General features: G+C 35.6%; 2 protein-coding genes across 2 annotated transcripts; one reads left to right on the top strand and one right to left on the bottom strand.

The window, feature by feature from the left end:
• Positions 1-1,106: 1,106 nt before the first annotated feature.
• LOC123562333 (uncharacterized) lies at positions 1,107-2,635 on the bottom strand. The gene is made up of 2 exons (XM_045354974.2): positions 2,100-2,635; positions 1,107-1,768 (listed from the first exon to the last, which is right to left on the bottom strand). Exons 1-2 carry the CDS (start codon positions 2,633-2,635, stop codon positions 1,306-1,308), a joined length of 999 nt encoding a protein of 332 aa, XP_045210909.2. The 3' UTR covers positions 1,107-1,305.
• Positions 2,636-13,170: 10,535 nt separating this feature from the next.
• On the top strand, positions 13,171-21,530 carry LOC128549707 (uncharacterized). Its single transcript, XM_053527070.1, has 3 exons — positions 13,171-13,882; positions 20,068-20,125; positions 21,287-21,530. Exons 1-3 carry the CDS (start codon positions 13,171-13,173, stop codon positions 21,528-21,530), a joined length of 1,014 nt encoding a protein of 337 aa, XP_053383045.1.
• Positions 21,531-22,240: the final 710 nt, after the last annotated feature.

Below are 22,240 nucleotides of genomic sequence, written 5' to 3'. Positions count from 1 at the left end.
ACAATATTACCTCGCATAAATGTTCCCCATAATCAGACAACGTGGCATGCACAACACCCAGAACCCTAGCCCAAAGGTCAAGGTCACACTTGGAGTTTAAAGGTCAGTAGGTTTTTTTTCCTGTCTGGTCCATAACTCTGTCATACAAAACAGGTTTTAAATATTACCTGCACACACCCCCTGCATGAGATGACATGCTATGCACAAAACCCAGACCCCTTACTCAAAGGTCACGGTCACACTTGGAGGTCAAAGGAGTTTTTTTCTGTCTGGTTCACAACTCTGCCATCCACGAAGGGATTTCAGTGTTACTTGTGTTTACCATTAGGAGGCAACATGTCTTGCAAAACACCCATATCCCTAAATTAAAGGTCAAGTTCACAGTCGGAGATCGAAGGTCATTAGGGTTTTCCCTGTCTGGTCCATAACTCGAGGGATTTTAATATTATTTGACACAAATGTGCCCAATAATACTTATTTACAAAGATAAAAAAATGTTGCATTGGCCTGATTAACTTACAATAATTTTCTGTACAAAATTCATTCTTAAAAAGTTTATTACGCCCCCTACCGATGTACCCATGAGTCAACCAACGCTGCGTAAACTGCTGCAATGAGATCTCTTCTACTTTACTTAAAATATCATGTTTAGGTATATTAGTATTAATAATACAAAATATATTAAGGTTCAAAATGCTGTATGCTGACGAATTGTACACGTTATACAGAGTTTGCTTTCTAAATTAAATAATGAACTGTCTAGCTAATTTAAATCATCCTGCCGAAATAAACTCGTAAAACTGTTATTTCTACAGGATTCATCATCGCTACAATTATAAAACCGACACTATGAAAGGCCGCAGTGCTAAACAAACAAGTTTGACCCGTGTTTAGCAATGGAACTCCAGATATATTTTGGGTTTCTGTTTTGCAATCCGCTAAAGTATAATAATAGATATTTTTTTAAAAGGCTAAGTTTTAGTAATTTAAAACGGTAATAATCTTTTGTAAATTACCTTCTCAACACTTTGTTAATTGGATACCGTTTTGTAGTCCTGGGTAACAACAATAACTGCATGAAAGCATGATAAAGTTTACATTTTTTTTTGTATTTTAGCAACAAAAACAATTTTTCGTTTAGTCCATATAAACATTAGTTTATCATACAAGCAAAATGTACAAGAAAAAATGAACGAACTGTATTCAAAATTTACATGTACGAAACACATGTCACACTTATTAGAATCAAAATTAAAAATGTGGAATGTCATATAATCATGTATCCTTGCGAGTTTACAAAGTCAATTATATCTCTGTTTTCCCCTTGGAAGCTACGTTTGACATTTTCATCTCGTTGGAGTCTGTTTGTCTATGTTCGTTGGCTATGCGTCTACTTTTCAGTTTTCTACGTCTGATGATCATATAGACACAGAGATTCAAACATCCCCCAATGTTAGATAACACTACAACAATATGAAACAATGCCAGCGGTATATTTGCATCTAGTAGTGACCAGATTCCGAACAGTGACAGAGGCCCCCATTGAATAAAGAAAGCAACAACAAACATGGACATATTTTTCGCGGCACGTTGAGATCTGTTTGTGATGTTTGGAGTCTGTAAAATTTGGTTTAAAGAGTATGTTTCTTGCCTGATGCGTTTCCATGTTACAACATACATGACACTGTTCATGACCAGAACTAATAGAAGGGGAACTGTTGTGAAACAGATGTTGGCAGTTTTTGCTTTGACGCCGTCAAAAAAGCAGCTGAAATTGAAAATACATCTGTTAAGTTTAACAACATACACAAAGGTAGTATATATGATAAGTGTAAATATTACATATTTTTTATGATGTTTTTGGTACGTCTTCTTTACCATGTAATATTATCAAGGGATGTTATTGTAAAGATCTTTTTCCTTTTCACTGGTTGCTTTATTTCTAAATGAGCGTTAAGTTGATGTTTTTCCTGTTAGGCAAACGAACATTAAATGAGAGTGATTCAACATGTCATTTGATTACAAATTGCTTGCATTTTTTTTTAAATGTAGATGTCGAAAACAAATTTCAGTTGGAATGTAAACTCTGTTTTACATACGATGATCCATTAGGTCCAAGTTGTCCGGTGACAGCAACAGCTGTTGCGCCGATAAACGGGAGTCCGAATGTCCAGACCAACAGCCTCCAGTCGTATGTTCCGAAATTTATATTCTTTTTGAATACCATAATCGTAAATGCGTTAATTGCTACAATATTAACTATCAAGTTCTGTGATGCAACGAATTCCGCCAGCAAAAAGGCATATAACTCACACAGCTCCTTGGGACGTACATGGTCTTTAGTAATGACGTAGTGTAAATGATCCATGCTGTGAAAAATATTGAATCCGCCGTCGCAAATTGCCAAGTATACTATTAAACGTTCGCTTTTAGTCCATGAAAAGAAAGTCCTAAAGTTCCCATATCGAAATGACAAAGTCAGGGTAATGACAACACAACACAAACTACAGCATATACAGAAAATGGCGGGAATATGGAGATAATAGAACAAACCACTAGCCAAACCATTTACTGGCAAGTCATATCCACTTTTCAACACTACAAGATCACTAGCAGAGTCTGTAGAATTATTCATTTCTTTTTCAATTTGAGTTAAATCTGAATAAATTGATGCAACGATTTCATATATTTTTGTGATATTCCGTTCGATCTATTTTTTTTCCGCGCTTTATTAACTTCTCGCTATTTTACATTTTCATTTAAGTACTCCTTGTCACAATTATCACATTAAAAATTAAACCCATCTCAAGGGGTCCATACCGCCCATTAACGACATCTATCCCGTTTGACGCTTTGCCCGTATTTCTTTCCAAACAACCGATAATTTGATACTGCCGCAATATACGTTACCAGCTGCCGTTTATTCTGCGTGTAGGCCAGTCAAAACTGAAATGTGTGTTGGTTTCTAATTCAAGACAACTGTTCAAATTAACTACGAAAAACTTCTAAACTCACTCACATTCTATTTACACGAAAATATAACGTCAACATAGGACCTTATGTACACGCAGTCTACCGAAGGCGCATTATGAGGGGCACGTGCAGTTTTTCTGCCAAAATACGTATAAATTCTTGTTATATGAGACATTCAGAAAATGCGTCGACTTGGATAATAGCAAACGGAATGGCGTTATTGTAGAATAATATATACAATGTATATAGCATTGTTTCAACAAAATACAATTTGGGAAGAATTGTTTTCAGTCAAGGACATAGCAATTTAAAAAAGAACATGTATGCCAAAAGACTGACGATTCCTCGAACATTAGACTAAGTCCCGATTTCGTTCTTGAATTTCAAGCAGTTCCATTTAAGTAATCGGATAAAGAGAGTGTATGGCACATGTCTCGGCAAATTGTTTTAAAAACATTTTTATTAGATGGGTATGACTTGAACATAAACACTTTATGTTATATTTTGGATATGCGATATTTTTAGGAATATTAAGACAGAAACTGTTTGGAAAGCATATGGAATATTCCGCAAGTCTAGAATATTCTTACATTTGTTTTGATTAAAGTATCATTAGAATCTTTTACAAAAGAATGAAAATTTGAAACCAGTTTTCTTCGCACGTTGACCATGTCATATGTATTTTGAATGCGTAAAAAAGGTTATGACAATAATGTATCTCTGCAATCAATTACCCACCATTAGCTTCAAATAAGAAAAGAAAACATTTGACGTGTAAAAACTGCAGTTGGGGATTTTTTTAACATGTTTGCAACATGCTTACTGATAAACAGCGCACATAACTGAAATGTACACTCCAACTCCCGATGACATGACGGGTAAGCTTTTTCGGCGACGCCGTCTAAATTCGTTTTCGTTACCTATGCCACGTGACTTCAGTTTGCAAATCAAACTACTTGATAACGCATTATAGATAATTTATCAAAATGGAAGATTTATGCAACACTCTGCCTGATTGGACGAGAGTGTCAATTTCTTTCACTCTGTTGATTGTGCTACGCGGAGTGAAATGTAGACAAAGCGTTTATTCTAGACGCTGTTCACAGTTTTAAAGCTAACTTTGGCTCAGTACATTTAGCAAGAATATTGATATATCTCAAAATGATAAGTAAGTTTAATAAATATGATAAAAACCTGTTCAAATACCAACATATCTCAAATTAAAGAAAGAGCTGAATACGGTCTGCGTATCACATGAATAAGGGTGTGACAAGAGTCTTTTATGTAGAGAAGTGCTTTTTTAAAAAGATTCCTTGTTACAATTGTCGTCTGTAGATGAAAAGGTTTCTTGCTTTTATGACTTATTCCGATTGCATACTAAAATGAGTACTTGTTTGCTTTGACATATTTGTTATAAACTATTTAACTGATTTATTATATATGAATATTTTTCTTTAGTATGGTATGCAAATATTGAACTCGGCTGAAATCTGTTTCATTATATATATGCTATATAATGACTGAATCTCATTCCACTGAAATGAAGGTACATTGCATACAGTTATCTATGTGATATGACTACGGTCAAACTTTGCTTATGAAACAGAAATATTGAAATAATTACAATTGTATGTTTTGCTTGACCTTCACTTTTTTATAGGTGTGACGTCATTGTCCAAAGATTCACGAAAAGCGAATATGCATTTGTTAAAGCGGGATCAGTTGGCCTATTTTAGAAATAATTAAAAATAATAAAAATCAAAAAATCCTTTAATTCATTTTTTCTCATGAATTCTAATCAAACTTGATTTGTAGCATCTTTATTAGGCCCGCAGCCAACTTTTGTTCAGCTGGGACATTTGACCCCTTTTAGGGGCTGCTAGAGCTAAAACTAGGAACTTGGGCCCTATTAGTGACCACTATAGCTAAAAGTATATATGCCTTTCTTCGCATTAACCACTAAAATGTAATGGATTTTTATCAAACTCGATGTGTAACAATATCGTAAGGTCTCCTGCTATTTTGTTACAAATGGGGATAGGGACCAATTTAGCTAAAATATAAACACGTTTAATGACCTCTTCTCATGAACCGCTTCATGAATCTTCATCAAACTACTGCTGTAATTATTCGTCTAAGGATAAACGAAACAAAATTGCAACCCTACGAAACCTTTGCGAAAAATTAAAAGAGAACCATTTAAATTGTTGAAGTGCGGTGTTTAGTTTTGCAATTTGAAAAATGTTAGATGAAAGATGAATGTTAGATAAAAAAATTCATAAACTTCTTTCCTTATTACAATTCGCCGAGTATCATTTTTAAAGATATTTCTTGTTACAAGTACTGAGGTCACGGAGGGTATAAACAGATGTTTGAAGTGTTTCACAAGTAAGATTAGAGCGCACGCAGTGGTCCAGTGGTAACACTGTCTGACTACGAAACCAAGGGTCGTGAGGTCTAGCCCCCGCTCCTCCAACTAAAATTACTAACATTTGGATAAGAGTCCCACGTATGGGTGCTTTACAACTAGCACGCTAAAGAACCAGGGAAGCTTCTGGAATTGGAGCGTCTTCTGTATCTTGCACTATCTTCCCACTAACAGTCTTCTGAAGGAGTCGCTCATTATATGGACTACCGGTGACGACTATAAATAAACTTTTGCAAACTGGCAAGAGGAAAATCTTCTTAATGGGTAGTATATTATTTTTGACAAGAATATCCTCTTCAAGAATATCATCTTCTTTATTACGTGTATATTTGAAATTATATTTGTCTTTTATGCTAACTCACATGATGCAAACGAAGTCATTATTATATTCTTTTGACTAAATTTACTATTTTGCCCAAAATGACTGTTAGCAACAAAATTCATAGTTTTCTAGATGTCACTAAATGTATGACGAACTGCTGGCACTGGAATCATTCATTTACTTAATTGATTCTTGCTAATACCAACCAGCCTTCGGGACCAATGAATGTTGTTTGTCAGCAAAGATAACTGATCTCCATTCCTTTCATTTTATTATATATTGACCTTATTCTTATTTGCGCATCATGTTTCCTATACATGCGAAGCATATTCGTAATACTTAAATTTCTAACCCATTTTCGGCGTAGCTGTCCAAACTAACTTTTGGCATACTTAAAGATTGTAAATTTATACTTCTTCAACCAATAAAAACAGCGGGACAGGACAGAAATGAATGCATGCTTACATTTAAATTAGTAAACTGTTTCACAAAAAGTTTCGTTACATTTCAACAGAGTATTAGCTAGATATAGAATCTAGTAGATACTGTCACTAATTAAGTTTATCGGAGAAACACAAAATATCACTGTAGACAGGAGGTATTTATACACGTATTATTGGAGTTTTGCAGAGGCTTTGTTTTTGGTTTGGAACATGGCATTCCCTGTTTGATATATGTCCTTGTTTTTTTTACCTGAATGATGATTGGTTTTTATTACAAGAATCTTGGAAGTCCAAAGTGTAACTATTTATGTATAGTGTAGTTGACCGTCCAACCAACGCCGAATATCTATTTTTTAAAGATATTTTATAGTTACTCGTCGGTAGCAGCAACAAGGGACTGAACAGGGCAGGATAGAAGAGAGAGGAAGGAGAAGAAATAGAAGGCCTAGGACCTGCTGGGTGAGACCATGGTTAAGTGTAAACCGAAGGCACCAATTGGGACAATACTCACAACTTCTCAACCGAGAACTCAGGCGTGAAGATGTCGGCTCCAACGTCAACTATGTAATGATGCCTAAAGATCTATTTGATGTGATTCTGGAAAGAATAGCACCAAGCATAGAGAGGCAAAGTACCAGACGAGAACCCCTGTCACCTGGACTGAAGCTGGCCCTCACCCTCAGACATCTGGCCACTGGTGATAAATACCCTTCACTATCTTATGCCATCAGATGTAGTCGTCCCTCCATATGCCATATTGTTGCAGAAGTTTGTAAGGCAATTGTCGAAACATATAAAGATGAGGTTGTCTCCTGTCCTATCACCAAGTTCGAGAAGCAATGGAATGTTCCACATGCGATAGGGGCCTTGGATGGAAAACCTATAGCTATCCAAAAGCCAGCCCACTCGGGCAGCTTGTACCAAGTTCATCAAGATCCCCTACGACGGAGCATCAAGGTCTGGTGTGCTACGTTAAGGTCTGTTTAGCTGTACTACGCTCTACTACGATTTCCACGTTCTATCACGCTCTCTCAAGATTTAACGATAAATCCGGATAATCGTGGAAAAAGTTTTGACTGTCAAAAATGTTGTCACGATCCTTACGATCATCACGATTCCACCAAATTCCCCCAAGATCACCACGATTCGATCCCACGACCCCCACGCTCACCACGCTTCTCTCAAGTCGTGGACATCGTGGACATCATGGCTTAGTGTAAACGCTGCATAAACAATAGCCCTACACTGATGCTGCTCAAAGAATTGAAAGACTCATTTCAATTATCCGAGTACCTATTATTAGTTGAAAACTGTAAACATAGGCATATTTTAACAAAGTTGCGTTTGTCATCTCACTGTTTAGAAATAGAAGAAGGCAGATATAGGAATAGAAATATAAATGAACGTCTATGCACATTATGTAACAAACGATCAACTGAAGATGAATTCCATTTTACCTTGGAATGCCCAGTCTATAGTGATCTTCGTGTACAATTGATACCATTTAGATCAGGGGGTGGACGTACTTTGCATTTTGCTGCTTTTTAGGCGAGAAAAATGCTGTTTGCAGTTCAAAATGGCGTCATTTGTTTACTTTTCGACATAACAGAGGACACATTTTGCAGTGGTAAGTGTGTTTATCATATACGGATTTTCAAATGATAACGCCAAGTTGGTGGTGATATAAACTATCTTCACTCGGCTTTTGGTCTTTTATGTATATCTTTGTTTGTAAAAAAAGTTATTGAAGGTACAGTGCCAGGTTATAGTGACGAAAAAATCGTAGCCGTGAATGAAAATGTAATTCCTGTACAAAACGAACACTTAACGGGATATTTATTGATTTGGACATATACATAAATTTATACTGTAATTGAAGATTTTTATGTGCTACTTCTAAACCCCGCCCCTCCCCCCCCCCACCCCTCACCTTTGCAAAAATATTTTGGTACACGCAACATTTTGTTGTTTGATGTTGTATACACGACATTTTTGTTGTGTGATTGTTCTATCTAGAATATAATTATATAACTACATGTTGCATCATAATTGAAGCCGTTTTCCTACAATATATATATACAATTAACATAAAAAATGTCAGTTTTTAAAGGTTTTCAAATGGTACAGTTCCTTTATTTCACTCTAATTATGTCGTAAATATCATTTATTGTTTGTGCATTAAAAGCATATATCTTCATATAGGTATGATCAAACATATACTTTCTTCGTGTTTAATTCGCGTTTTTCTTTGCGGAACCTACATAAGTCTCGGATCCTACCTAGGGACAATTATTTGCCTGTAAATGACACTGATGCATTCAATCATTTTAGATCTTACTATGCAACCAACACGCCACATTTCATTTTTCTTCTTCCTTCTTCTTCTTCTTCTTCTTCTTATTATTATTATTGTTATTATGTTAGTTTTATTACGAGGGGTGTTCAAATATGAATGCAACTAGGCCAATATCTCGCTTTTAACCACGATTTGCACGAAACAGGTACATGTATCGTATAGAGGGTTGTGTAAGCTCTCCATTGATACAATACATGTTTAAATACGTTCAGTCTAGCTTTGATAATAGCTCGATTAACACTATCTACTCGTGTACACTAAAGCTAAAATGGTTGGGAAAAGGTCTCCTTTCACTGACCAAATACGGTCCTATATCAAGAACCGCTGTATTCTTGGTATACAGGCGAAATACACATTTAATGAAATATGTCGTGTTTATGGGAACAATGAACTTTCTTTTTCATCTGTCACACGGTGGTGTAAGAAATTTAAAAGTGGTGTAGATTCAGTAAAAGATGCGCGCAACTATACATATAGCTAAATGCGTTGGTATTTTAGTAGGAGCTGCTCATACAATTCTCAGACGTGATTTGAAAATGAGAAGGTTAAGTGCCAAGTTTTACAAAGACAAGGTCCTTCATAAATTAAAGAAATATTTCGCAAACCGTCGACCAGCAACTGGTCTCCGTGGTGTCAGGTTGTTGCATGACAATGCTTCGTCACACAAAGCGGCCATTGTACGCGAATATCTGAAACAGGAAAAGGTTGTCGAGCTTCCTCACCCTCCTTATTCGCCAGATCTTGTCCCTTGTGACTTTTTCCTAAATCCGAGGCTCAAAAACACCTTGCTGGAAGAAAATATCAAACGCGCAAAAATCTCGGTTCGGCTGTTTTCCAGTGTCTGAACAGTATACCCTGAAAAGATTATGAAAACGTCTTTAAAAATTGGATTAAAAGACTGAAACTTTGTAAATCACATGGTGGTGAGTATTATGAAAGATTGAGATAATTATTTTAGCATTGTTTGTTCAGCACTTCGAAAATTGGCCTGGTTGCATTCATATTTGAACACCCCTCGTATTAGATTTAATAGTGTATTTACTCAGCATCCTTTCATTATGAACACATTTACATACGGAGGCACTCACTCCAGGTGCCAAAATCATCCTCTTTCAGTACAGACACAGGGCGGTCTGACTAGAGCGACAGAGCGGGAAAAAGTCCCAGTAATAGAAAGAGAGAAATCCTTAAGAAACAGGCATTTATGGCTTACTGAACTTAGCTCTTTTTGAACCATTAATGTGCTTAGTGTATAGTATCAATACACAGGTAGCACTGTTTCCTTTGAAGAACCAATACAGACCTCATACTTCGGTGGTCTACTCTTAAGAGTATCTCTTAAATTTCAAGTGCTTGACTGTATTTGAACATTGGCCACTGGATTGAAAGTCAAGCATGTCACAATTATAACCAACGTTTCGTTGCATTTATTTCAACAGCACTTTCATTGCCTGACAGATTATAACATAATTAACGGACCTTTATGGCAGACTATCAAAATGTAAGTTTCAAAATTACAAATCAATTTCATAGATTTTTTCCTTTTTCATTTTCAATCCCATGAATGTGTTTTTAATGAAATACATTTCCCGTCTAATTTAGAAGTATTTTGTTTGAGTAGCTAAAAGAAATTAAATGAGAGTGCATTGCAGGATGTACAATTTTGACATCCTCAAATTAATCTGCAATTTTATTTAGGATCTTTATATCAGTTTTACTTAACTGACTCGTGCATATCATGAATAACGTTTATCTCGGGATAGTTTACCGAGTGTATTGAGTGTATATAATGGATTAATAAACTTGGATGTAAATGTATAATAGGTAAGTACATTTATTACATATCCATGTATTTATATATTCGTTTTGTTTCCTTTCCATGAATATGTCCGCTTGTTCTAAATGTATGTATGTTTTTGTGTATGTACGTAATCTAAACCCTTGTAACATATCTGCCTGAATATATCAGTGGATGTTTGGCTGACAATATTCGACATTTCATTCGTGTTGTAAAGATAGTTCAGCATTTTAGTGTTTTGTTATTTGAATTACCGTCTTAAAAGAAGAGGTAGTGCACTGCTCATGTTAGAGGACGTGGCATGCGCAAAACATGGATCATAAGATCATAAGCGCCAGTATTACGTGAAACTTATCATAAGTGCCAGTTTGGTTTTAAATTTCATTCATGAACCTGACACGGCCCGAATAAGGACAGATGTCAAGTAAAGGATGATAATTAAATAAATAAGGATGATAGAGTTATGTCATGTTGTTGAACTGTCCGTAAGACTGCACGCTCGACTTTTCTCATTGCTTGAATCTGAATTAGAGCTTTGCCAGTAAAACTTTATAGAACATTTACAAAAAAAATCTAAATAAAAAGGGGCATAACTATGTCAAAATTCAAATAAGAGTATATTAAATGGATAGTGTTTCTCCTGGTTTAGACTTTGATAGTAAAAAATCATTTTAAGTTTCAAGTAAAAAATGTGATAGTAACAGAGACAGTTGACTTTATCAAAACATTTAACCAATAGATCTTAGTTAAAATGGACATAACTCTCTTGAAATTCAAATCAGAGTTATGGGGATTGTTTCAGACTTTGATAGTAAATAATTCTTTTAAGTTTCAAGTCAGAAGATTTGATAGTAACAGAGATTTTTTCACTTTATCAAAAAATTTAACCAAAAAAATCAAAGTTAAGCAGGGACATAGCTAAATGTTCCTCATCAAAATCAACCTTTTTTGATGGAAATAAAGAATATGTTATTGTCTTTTTGAGTTTTATATGGTACCTAGATAGATAGACGTGGTCAAGAAACATGACATACAACGGCTGCGGATTGGCGTCATCCAACCTTTCTGTATGTCTGCTCACAAAGGCGACAGTAATAAAATATCTGATCTTAAATATCAGGAATTAAAATGTACGAAAAGTCTTTTTTGTTGCTTTCACTAGTATTAATGAGAACCACATTATATTTAGTATTTTATATATAACACTTTTAAATATTTATAATAAGTGTTTATATTTGATTGTAAACTTCAAGAAGACGTTTCGGTAGAACAATCACACAACAAAAATGTCGTGTATACAACATCAAACAACAAACTGTTGCTTGTACCAAAATATTTTTGCAAGGGGAGGTTTTAGAAGTAGCACATAAAAATCTTCAATTACAGTATAAATTTATGTATATGTCCAAATCAATAAATATCCCGTAAAGAATTACATTTTCATTCACGGCTACTATTTTTTCGTCACTTTAAACTGGCACTGTACCTCCAATAACTTTTTTACAAACAAAGATAAACATATAAGACCAAACGCCGAGTGAAGATAATTTATATGACCACCAACTGGGCGTTATCGTTTGAAAATCACACTTACCACTGCAAAATGTGTCCTCTGTTATGTCGAAAAGTAAACAAATGACGCAATTTTTGAACTGCAAACAGCATTTTTCTCGCCTAAAAAGCAGCAAAATGCAAAATACGTCCACCCCCCTGTAGATGTAGGAAGAGGCCTAGCATGTTTAAATGCATTGAATTATTAACATCGAAGAATAGAGTGCTACTTAACAGACTAGCTTCCTTTTTGCTGAAGGCGTTTGATAAACGCAAGACATTGTTAAATGCCTCAGTACCCTGATAAATTTATATCAACGATTTTGATGTAATATGTTAATCTCATCTATTATTCTCTCTATAACATAGAAGACGGTGTATATCCCCGCGCTTTGTGATAATTACAATATCATGTACTCTTATGTACCCCTTGAGTCGATTTCGCCGTTGAGTCGAACCTTTTTGACGCCGTTTTTGACCACCTTTCCCTTTTCCCAACACTCTCTGTGCATTCTTGTTGTGTTTTGCGTCCTTTCCGCTTTTTTTCTACATCATTTTGCGTGAAACTGACAATGTTCGGTCTTTCTCTCCTGAGCGCTTCCTGTTTACGTAGTAAACCGAAGTTTTCGCGGCGGGAAATTTGAATTTTCAAAGATTCCGATACCAGAGACAACACATGTAAGTAAAATAAGTCCTACTGCACGAACTTTCTGTTTATGTTTTGTGTAAATTATAGTGTATTTTATAAGAAATATTCCGTTTAAAGGATAAATATCCATGGTACAATAAAGAGTTAATCTTGGTCACATGAGTGTTTGCCTTTGACTCAAACGAGATCCGCCTAAGAGTCGAACGGGTGTTCGACTCAAGGGCGGAACAAAAGAAATTAGAGTTTTCACACCTGCTCTTGGTTTAATTGCTGATAAATAGTCTTAATAGGTAGAAAACAATCTGTTACTCCCGGATAAATCCAATTCCTGAATAAACTTCTTAAAATTTTTAGTTCAACACGACCTAAACACTCCAAGGATGAGAAGAGTCTCCTACGAGGTTCTAACCAGCCTATTCCGGTATAAACTCGCCCTAATACACCGGGTAGGTGCCGGACGTGGTTTTCACAAAATGTCCGGCGCGCAGACGCTCCATTCGTGCCTAAACGTAGCCCTATAACCCTAAAACGTCATTCTCCCGCAATCCCGGATCCGGACGGTACTGACGTATTTCACTACAGACTTCAGACTTTAAAATATGATTCAAAAACGTGTATACAACATTTGTTTTTGTTCTTTTAAATATAGAATGAAGCCGTATTCGAAAGAGGCGCTATGTAGCGCATTAGAAGAGGTTAGGCAACAAACCTTATCTATAAGAGCTGCCGCCAAGAAAAACAGCGTGCCAGTCACCACACTACATAACAGGGTTTCCGGAAGGATCACGATGGGTGCTAAATGGGGGAAGACAACTCTTTTGCCATTAGCCAAAGAGAAAGAGCTGATTAATTATGCATTGCAAAGAGCCGAGATGGGCATCGGCTTTTCCAAAGAGACTTTCCTTAGATTTGCTGGACAGTTTGCTAAATCTGAGGGTGTTACCTTCAAGAACAGTGTTGCGTCCGAGAAATGGTGGCTGGGTTTGAAGCAAAGAAACCCCGAATTTTCCCTTAGAACTGCGGAACCCACAGCATTAGGGAGACACATGTCTATAACAAGGCTTCGTATCTCCAGGTACTTTTCGCAGCTGATATCTGTCCTAGTAGAAAATAGTCTACTAGACAAAAGTCCATTTATTTGGAATATGGACGAGACTGGTCTGTCCTTATCTCCAAAGTGTCCTAAGGTTTTGGCAAGGAAGGGATCCAAGGTGGTACATGCTAAGTCATCTTCACCCAGGGAACTAGTCACCATAATTGCATGTGGTAATGCTTCGGGATATGTAATACCACCCCATGCTTTCATTCCTGGTAAAACTGTCCGAGCCCTTAGAAGTTATGGCACTGAAAATGCTCCAGAAGGTAAGTGCAAAAAATCCTGTATCACAATTTACTTTTACTCTGTTACAGTACTTGAAAACAAGAAATATCTTTAAAAATGATGGTCGGCGAATTGTAATAAGGAAAGAAGTTTATGAATTTTTCATCTAACATTCATCTTTCATCTAACATTTTTCAAATTGCAAAACTAAACACCGCACTTTAACAATTTAAATGGTTCTCTTTTAATTTTTCGCAAAGGTTTCGTAGGGTTGCAATTTTGTTTCGTTTATCCTTAGACGAATAATTACAGCAGTAGTTTGATGAAGATTCATGAAGCGGTTCATGAGAAGAGGTCATTGAACGTGTTTATATTTTTAGCTAAATTGGTCCCTATTTTGTAACAAAATACGGGGACCTTACGATATTGTTACACATCGAGTTTGATAAAAATCCATTACATTTTAGTGGTTAATGCGAAGAAAGGCATATCTACTTTTAGCTATAGTGGTCCCTAATAGGGTCCAAGTTCCTATATAAATAAATTTGGAAGAGGATCTTAAGCTGTTCATGAGACGCTGTATAAAGGCATTTCTAGTTTTAGCTCCAGCAGCCCCTAAAAGGGGTCAAATGTCCCAGCTGAACAAAGTTGGCTGCGGGCCTAATAAAGATGCTACAAATCAAGTTTGATTAGAATACATGAGAAAAAATCAATTAAAAGATTTTTTTTATTTATTATTTTCATTTATTTCTAAAATAGGCCAACCGATCCCGCTTTAACAAATGCGTATGCTATTCATGAATCTTTGGACAATGACGTCACACCTATAAAAAAGTGAAGGTCAAGCAAAACATACAATAGTAATTAGTTCAATATTTCTGTTTTAGTCCACGGCCATTCGTAATCCCGCTCGAAAGTAGTTGAGAAATATAGCCACATATACCAAATTATTCCTTGGTCCAAGACAAAAGTAATATGTATGTTTCTCTTCTGGAGACCGCGACTGGAACCGGAAATGACGTCATCAATATGGCGACCGTTAACGAAATTAATACCGCTGAATAATGATTGAAAATATTAGTAAAATTACTTATAATATCGGATATGATGTTATTAAACAAGCCAATTGGACATATCAAATATATTATATTTGCACTTTCTCTGTAGAAAGTATATTTAAGTTATTTTAATTGTTTATTTTGTACCCCACCCACCTAATTTACAATGCATTTTTACATGTCGCTTCTACCTCTTGAAATAAAATATTTTCGACTAATCTTATGACGTTGAATCTCAAATAAGATTATTTCCAAACGTTACAAGAAATATAACATACAATAAGGGAAAATACGTTATTAATATCTGGTTTCAATCAGTACCTAGAAGGAAAGGATTTTGTCGAAAATGCAATACAAATCAATGTCGGCACAAGTAACTGTTTATGCTGTTATTATTAGAACATGTGCATATTACATGTATTGTTTGCAATTTTATTTAAACAAGATTTAAGTACGATCAAGACGACTATGCCGATGGAAATTTAACAGATATTTTCTTAAAGTTAGATTCATAATAGTCGACTTTATTACTCAGAATTACTGGTTAATCATATGCATTCAAACTTGACATCAACACTGAAAGCGTTTTACTTAATTCGTCTTCAGCTCAGCGGTAACAAAAGTATCTATAAACAATATTATTTATCAAACCTACATTTAAACGTTTATTATGGGCTTTCCGTAATTATGTTTTGCTAACTGCAGGAGGAGGGGCATCAGGGGCAGGGGATAATCATTTCATTTTCTTTCTTTCATCATTCTTTCTCTGAAACTGAAAATATTTCTCAACAGATCCGATTTGTGATAAACTCTGATACATGTTAATGCAACGCATCTTTGAACCGTAAAACTCTGCAGCAATGCATGTATAGGTAAAAACATGATAAATACATGAACTAAGTAAAGCCGATAGACAGAAAGCTTAAAACGTAAAATAAAGGAACGTAGTTTGGCAAAGCCTTGGAACGGTCAATTGCAAAACAATGCTGGTGTGCTTAAACAGAAGTTTTGCAATAATGCTCACACTCTATATCTACACCATATTGTAATGTTATAGAACATTATACGTAAACTTAATCCCCCGACTGCTGAGTGTCTTATTCACGCAAGGGAAACTGAGGGCACGCTATTAATTGAAACACAAAAATGATCGAGTAAATATCTACATTAAATATGTAAATAACCTCTGGTCCTTTAGTATTATAAAGTTCGTTAAATATCTTTATATTATAATTCAGCTTAAGCTGGTGCTAAAGGGCATGATATTTTTTTCACCTTTCTAAACCTCTCAGAACAAACTTAATCAAACCAAGTCTTCTATTATCTTGATTACTTGCGTTTTATACTTTCAAGGGATCTTCTTAAAGCTTTTAACAAATCATTTGCCTATGTTCCCCATGCCGTTACAGAAAGCAGAATACCAGCAGAACATTATTAAGGAACCGACAAATTAGGAAAGTAGAAATATATCAAAGCAGCTCAGTCCCAATGGCCTTTAAGAACCACCAGTCATGGCGTGGTCCACCTCTTTCGTTAGTCACGATCAAAGAGGAAAGTGTAGCATCCAGTTGACAAAAGAATGAACACCGAATATGCAACATATCTCCAAACAAATAAGAGGATCAGAACCGCATATGATAAAACATTTCATCATTTGTGAAAATTTTCACTGAAATTGATAAATAACTACTGTTTTAATACACTTAGTAATAGAAGTATTTTTAAATTGCTATTAAACTTAAAAAAAACCCCACACAAGTCTGAATTACAATCGTGAAATTTAGTAGAATATTTTTGCACTTGATAATAGCAGTATATCTGCAAAAGGACATATTGATAACGTTCATTGAATTCTTGAAAGTCGCTCTTGCAAATATATGAAGATTATATAAAAGTTAAGGAAAGTGTATTTATTAAACGTCGCATATAACCGACAAACAACATGACCTACAACTGATTGTGACAAACTACGTATCTAGTAATAGATAGCTATCTAAGCTGATATATTGCAGAAGATTGTATGGGGAACATCCCCATCTGAATAGAGAAAAACTCACTTGAAAGTGTAAATAAATTTAAGATATGGAGATATATCAATCCCAAGCGATGCAGTATTGTAGTCTTTGAATTGTTAGTTTCATTTAAAAACTACACCTCCCTGACATAAAAAATGTCAACTATTCGAGCAACAAATGATTGTTTGTATTTGAAAACTTCATCAAGAATGCGTGAATTAGTTTTCATATAGTAGCCACACATAACTGTGTTTAACGTTTTCTAAATCATACGACAATCTAGGCAGAAATAGTTCTCATGGATTACTTATTATCTCTCCGAAAACTGCATTCCCTTACCGAAATCGTTTAATAAGGAGATACTTTGACAAACTACCTCACAGGTTCACACGGAAATTATTTTTAGCAATGTTACAAGCAGAAAAAGGCTTAACTGAAATTAAATACACGAGAAAAGGTGTTTAATTAAAGCAGTTCCTTTCTAATTCATTGGATTATTTGGTAAGTAGGTGTAAAGAGTAAAGGAATTATATGAAACGACGGAACAGCACATCCTGTAATTGCTGGATTTAATTTTTCTGGGAATGTTTTTTTTTCAGAGTCTGCATATACTTTGTCGCAATATTTTTTCACATGAGGTAAATATCAGTTCGACATGAAGTTATATGGTTTAATAAATTAGAAGTGGTACATGTATTAGAGGTTAAATTATCTATGAAACGAGCAAATCTAATTGTATATGCAATTAAGGAATCGAAAATAATATTGCTGATCATATATGCGAGCTTTGCTTGAAAATACAAAATGAAGGGATGTGATTAGTGACCAAATCCTGTTAATTGAAAGGACTCAAGGTGTAGTTTTTAGTATTATAAATTTTCTTCTGTAAAACGTAAATATACTGTAGCGCTAAACGACGATGACATCATAGACCACTAGTATGGTGGACAGAAACATTCTTAGAGAAATCTTCTGCTGATTCCTTTCGTAGATGTCTTTAACTTAGTTTTACTGGGAAGCATGTATAAATTGATTGGATTTATCAATTTTAATAGGAGAATCTGCACTGCAAAATAGTTTACAACAAGGTGTAAATGCATTAGAAAAAGCATTCTTAAAATTGAAACAGATATTTTTTCTATTGATTTTGTGTTCTGACCACAGTGTCGGGGCATTAAGCTGATCTGACACACTCATACAGATAACAAGGGTATATAGATACATATAATTATGCTAATCGACTATTGTAGTGATAGATTATCAGACTATTTCTATTTTAAATCGAACATACTGCGCCATTAAGTAGACATTTGCTCATTTAATATCGTTATTCAGTCGTTTTCGTTATTTTTTGATATTTATGGATATTCTTTTTTCATTTTAAGCATAATGAATTCCATCCTTTTCCATAAAAGTGTTTTTTATCTGCTAGAATAAACATTACCTTCACTAAATATATCAATTTTGCAATCATAACATAGTTTTCAAAGACGTTGTCACCTGTAATTATTCAGCAGCCTACGTTTTGTTATTTTCTCTTAAGCCGCCATATTTATGACGTCATAACTTTTTCCAGTCGCGTGTCAGGAAAGAGATACATGGGAAATTACGATAACTCACTTCAATCTACAATGTGGTATAGGTCTCTATATTTCTCAATATTTTTCTCACGGCGGCCCATATTCCCACAAATTGACATGCACTATTTCATAAGCAAAGTTTGACCGTAGTCATATCACATAGATAAACTGTATGCAATGTACCTTCATTTCAGTGTAATGAGATTCAGTCATTATATAGCATATACATGATTAAACAGATTTCAACTGAGTTCAATATTTGCATACAATACTGAAGAAAAATATTCATATATAATAAATCAGTTAAATAATTTATAACAAATATATCAAAGCAAACAAGTACTCATTTTAATATGCAATCTGAATAAGTCACAAAAGCAAGAAACCTTTTCATATACAGACGACAATTGTAACAAGGAAAATCTTTTAAGAAGCACTTCTCTACATAAAAGACCCTTATCACACCCTTATTCATGTGATACGCAGACCGTATTCAGCTCTTTCTTTAATTTGATATATGTTGGTATTTGAACAGGTTTTTATAATATTTATTAAACTTACTTATCATTTTGAGATATATCAATATTCTTGCTAAATATACTGAGCCAAAGTTAGCTTTAAAACTGTGAACAGCGTCGTTTAGGATAAACGCTTCGTCTACATTTCACTCAGCGTAGCACAATCAACAGAGTGAAAGAAATTGACACTCTCGTCCAATCAGGCAGAGTGTTGCATAAATCTTCCGTTTTGATAAATTATCTATAATGCGTTATCAAGTAGTTTGATTTGCAAACTGAAGTCACGTGGCATAGGTAACGAATTGGTTCTTAGACGGCGTTCGCCGAAAAAGAATATTATAATATGATTCTCGATTGCATTTTCATCCTACATGGACAAGTTGTTAAGGTGACTTCCAATCACCTCAATATTTCGCTGCTCGAGTTCAGCTTTCGATTGCGTCCCTCGACAGTTTCCTATGGAGAATATAACCCGAATCATGCTCATGTGACCATACATGTTTCCCTGTGCTAACCATACGACTTGTTCTTTCATTTTTATCATTTACATTTATGGATATACCACACTTGTCGAGATACCATTGTGTATTAATGTATTTCGAGCTTATTCACTATGATCAGTCCACAAACGCTCATACCCCGACTAAAGATGCATTTTTTTTCATTTTATAATGTAATTATTTGGATTTTGTATAAGGACTAAAAGAAAAGTGTTTGTTTTCGTATCCCGACTTACCCTATCTTTTTGGGCGGATCCTAAATATGTTTATGACCTGTGAGATTTTTTTTCAACTTTTTAACAAAATGTTGAAGTTAAATGTTATGCTTTAAACATGGCCAGTGATATTAGAACTAAACGTAATGACGCTCAAACGGCACAACACCCTTATAGTTGTATTCATTTTTTGACACAAACATAATGTCTGAAGGACCCCGTACCCCAAAAAATCCAAAGAAGAAACACATATACCTACCTACCTTAATCTATTTTGAGCGTGTTATCGGAAGCAAACATCTTTTAGACCTCATTTTACATAGTTATGCTTTATGTACAGGAACCAAGCTGAGCGTTTCCGACAGTGGCTGGACGAAACAGGGAATAAGTGAACTGTGGTTTTCGAAAACATTTCTGCCAAACATTGACCCAGCCCGGCTCCAAGTACTTATTATGGATGAACATGATTCCCATCATCAAGTGAAATTTGTTGATGCTGCAAGAAAAGCCGGAATAATTTTGGTCGAGTTACCCAGCAAGACGAGTCATTTCACTCAGCCTTTTGATAGTTTAAATTTTCGATATACTCATTAGCATAAAACCATGCCTATCAACATGTTTTGCGTGACAGACTAAAATATAACTATATCATTATACTCATTTATTCTATTCAATCTATTCTCAATTGCGATACAAATTCGTGCAACTTAGATTAATCGCTCTTGAGACTCAATCCCGAAGATACGAGAGAGACACTGTGGAACTAAAGTGTCACACCAGAGGACACTCACCATGGCGGTGGCGGGAGTCGAACGCGCCATGACGGCTCCACATTATAATATAACCATATAAGTGTACTGAGTATATAATTCATAATTAGCCCCTTGTGGCTGAGGGACTCCTTTTAAGGCAAAGGGAACAGAATTGCAGCCACCGTACAGCCCTGCGTGTTCCAGAAATTTCTCAAAACGTCTCTGGTGTATCGTACAAGGCGACTAATGGGCTCTAATTATTGGAATATTTCTAACTCTGGATTCCTGCAGGTGGGTGGTTTTGATCCTATGTGTTGCGTTGTAACCCATGAGATTAGCCGAAATCATCTTCCTGTAAAGCAGGTTGTCAGTTAATTGCGTACTTTAGCATTGTACTGGTAACCCGCTTAGATGATCTAAGCTTGCCCAGGGAAGATGCATAAACTGACCGCCGCGATATGACTGAAATATTGTTAAAAGCGGCGTAAAATCCCAACCAAACCAAACAAACAAACAAAACAAATCCATAATTAATCAAACTGAATGTTTAACATCGCGAATGCATTGTTCATAGGCACCATTAACCTGCTAGAAACCGTTTTAAAAGAGAGATATAAATAGATAAATCACTAAATAGATAGATAAATAAATAAATAAATAGATAAATAAATAAATAAATAATGCCAGATCGTTCATGATGCTGTCAACTCTTTCAACATAAAAGTTGTATGCATCTTTATCACTTAAGGTGACTGAGTTATAGCCTTAAGCATAGTAAATCCTATTTATAGATTTTAACTATTTCAGGTCCGTCTTCGAGGCACTGAAGTCAAGCTGGTCTGATCATCTGCACAGATTTACATCAACAACGGGGGTAACTGTCGGACACGCTCAGTTTTTCAGGATGTTTAAGTTAGCCTGGACAGAGTCCATGATAGCTGAAAATGTAGCATCTGGATTTCTAGCAACTGGTATATGCCCGTACAACCCGGGGGCTGTACCGGATTTAGCTTATGCACCACCAGAGTTATATACTGCAAGGGTATTATAAGCTGAACCAGTCGATGCGTCTGATTTACCAGCCACGGTATCTGCTGCCATTGGTAGCGACGCTGTGCAACCACCCGTACCACCTTATATCACTTACACAGAAACAGTCATGTCAGGTGATGTACCTTTGGCACCTAATGCACCTACTGCAATATTCAGGGAGAATCCTGATAGTACTTTAACCTCTGCCACTAGCAGTTTAACCACTAGTACCACAGTAACTAGCAGTCTAATCACTAGTACCATTGCCACTATTAGTTTGACCACTAGTGTCGTTGCTACTAGCTGTTTGACCACTTGTACCACTGCCGCTAGCAGTTTGACCACTAGTACCATCGCCACTAGCAGTTTAACCACTAGTACACTGCCACTAGCAGTTTAACCTCTAGTCCGCAAACAAATGAGATCATTATGTCCCTTGACATACATGATGGCAGTGAGGTTATAAATCTACCCATAACATTAAGTGAAGATGGTATGCTTGAGCTGCTAGAGGAACAGTTGGCAGACGTCAGTTTACCTCTCTCTGAAGCAGCTCAAGGTATCAATCAAACTTGTACAGCTGAGGCCCATGCAATGTCATGTCAGCAGTCCATAGAGAGTGTCACTGAATGTACTGCAGACATGGCATTGTCTGTGGTAGAATCTGCTATAACAGATGAAAAGAAAAGAATTTATGAAGATGATTTCATGTCAGGTAGAGTCCTGAAT

This window comes from Mercenaria mercenaria, chromosome 2 (genome assembly GCF_021730395.1).
Source record: "Mercenaria mercenaria strain notata chromosome 2, MADL_Memer_1, whole genome shotgun sequence".
Lineage (NCBI taxonomy): Eukaryota > Metazoa > Mollusca > Bivalvia > Venerida > Veneridae > Mercenaria > Mercenaria mercenaria.
The sequence above is the reverse complement of the archived record's forward strand: the minus strand, read 5'-3'. Positions and strand labels throughout refer to the sequence as shown.

Bases quoted from the DNA above. Each gene is read 5' to 3' on its own strand.
- LOC123562333 (XM_045354974.2), bottom strand. From the start codon at position 2,635: ATGAATAATTCTACAGACTCTGCTAGTGATCTTGTAGTGTTGAAAAGT. The intron at 1,769-2,099 runs GTATGTAAAACA...TTTCAATTTCAG, and splicing joins CTTGGACCTAATGGATCATC to CTGCTTTTTTGACGGCGTCA.
- LOC128549707 (XM_053527070.1), top strand. From the start codon at position 13,171: ATGAAGCCGTATTCGAAAGAGGCGCTATGTAGCGCATTAGAAGAGGTT. The intron at 13,883-20,067 runs GTAAGTGCAAAA...CTTTATGTACAG, and splicing joins CACTGAAAATGCTCCAGAAG to GAACCAAGCTGAGCGTTTCC. The intron at 20,126-21,286 runs GTTTTCGAAAAC...TAACTATTTCAG, and splicing joins CAGGGAATAAGTGAACTGTG to GTCCGTCTTCGAGGCACTGA.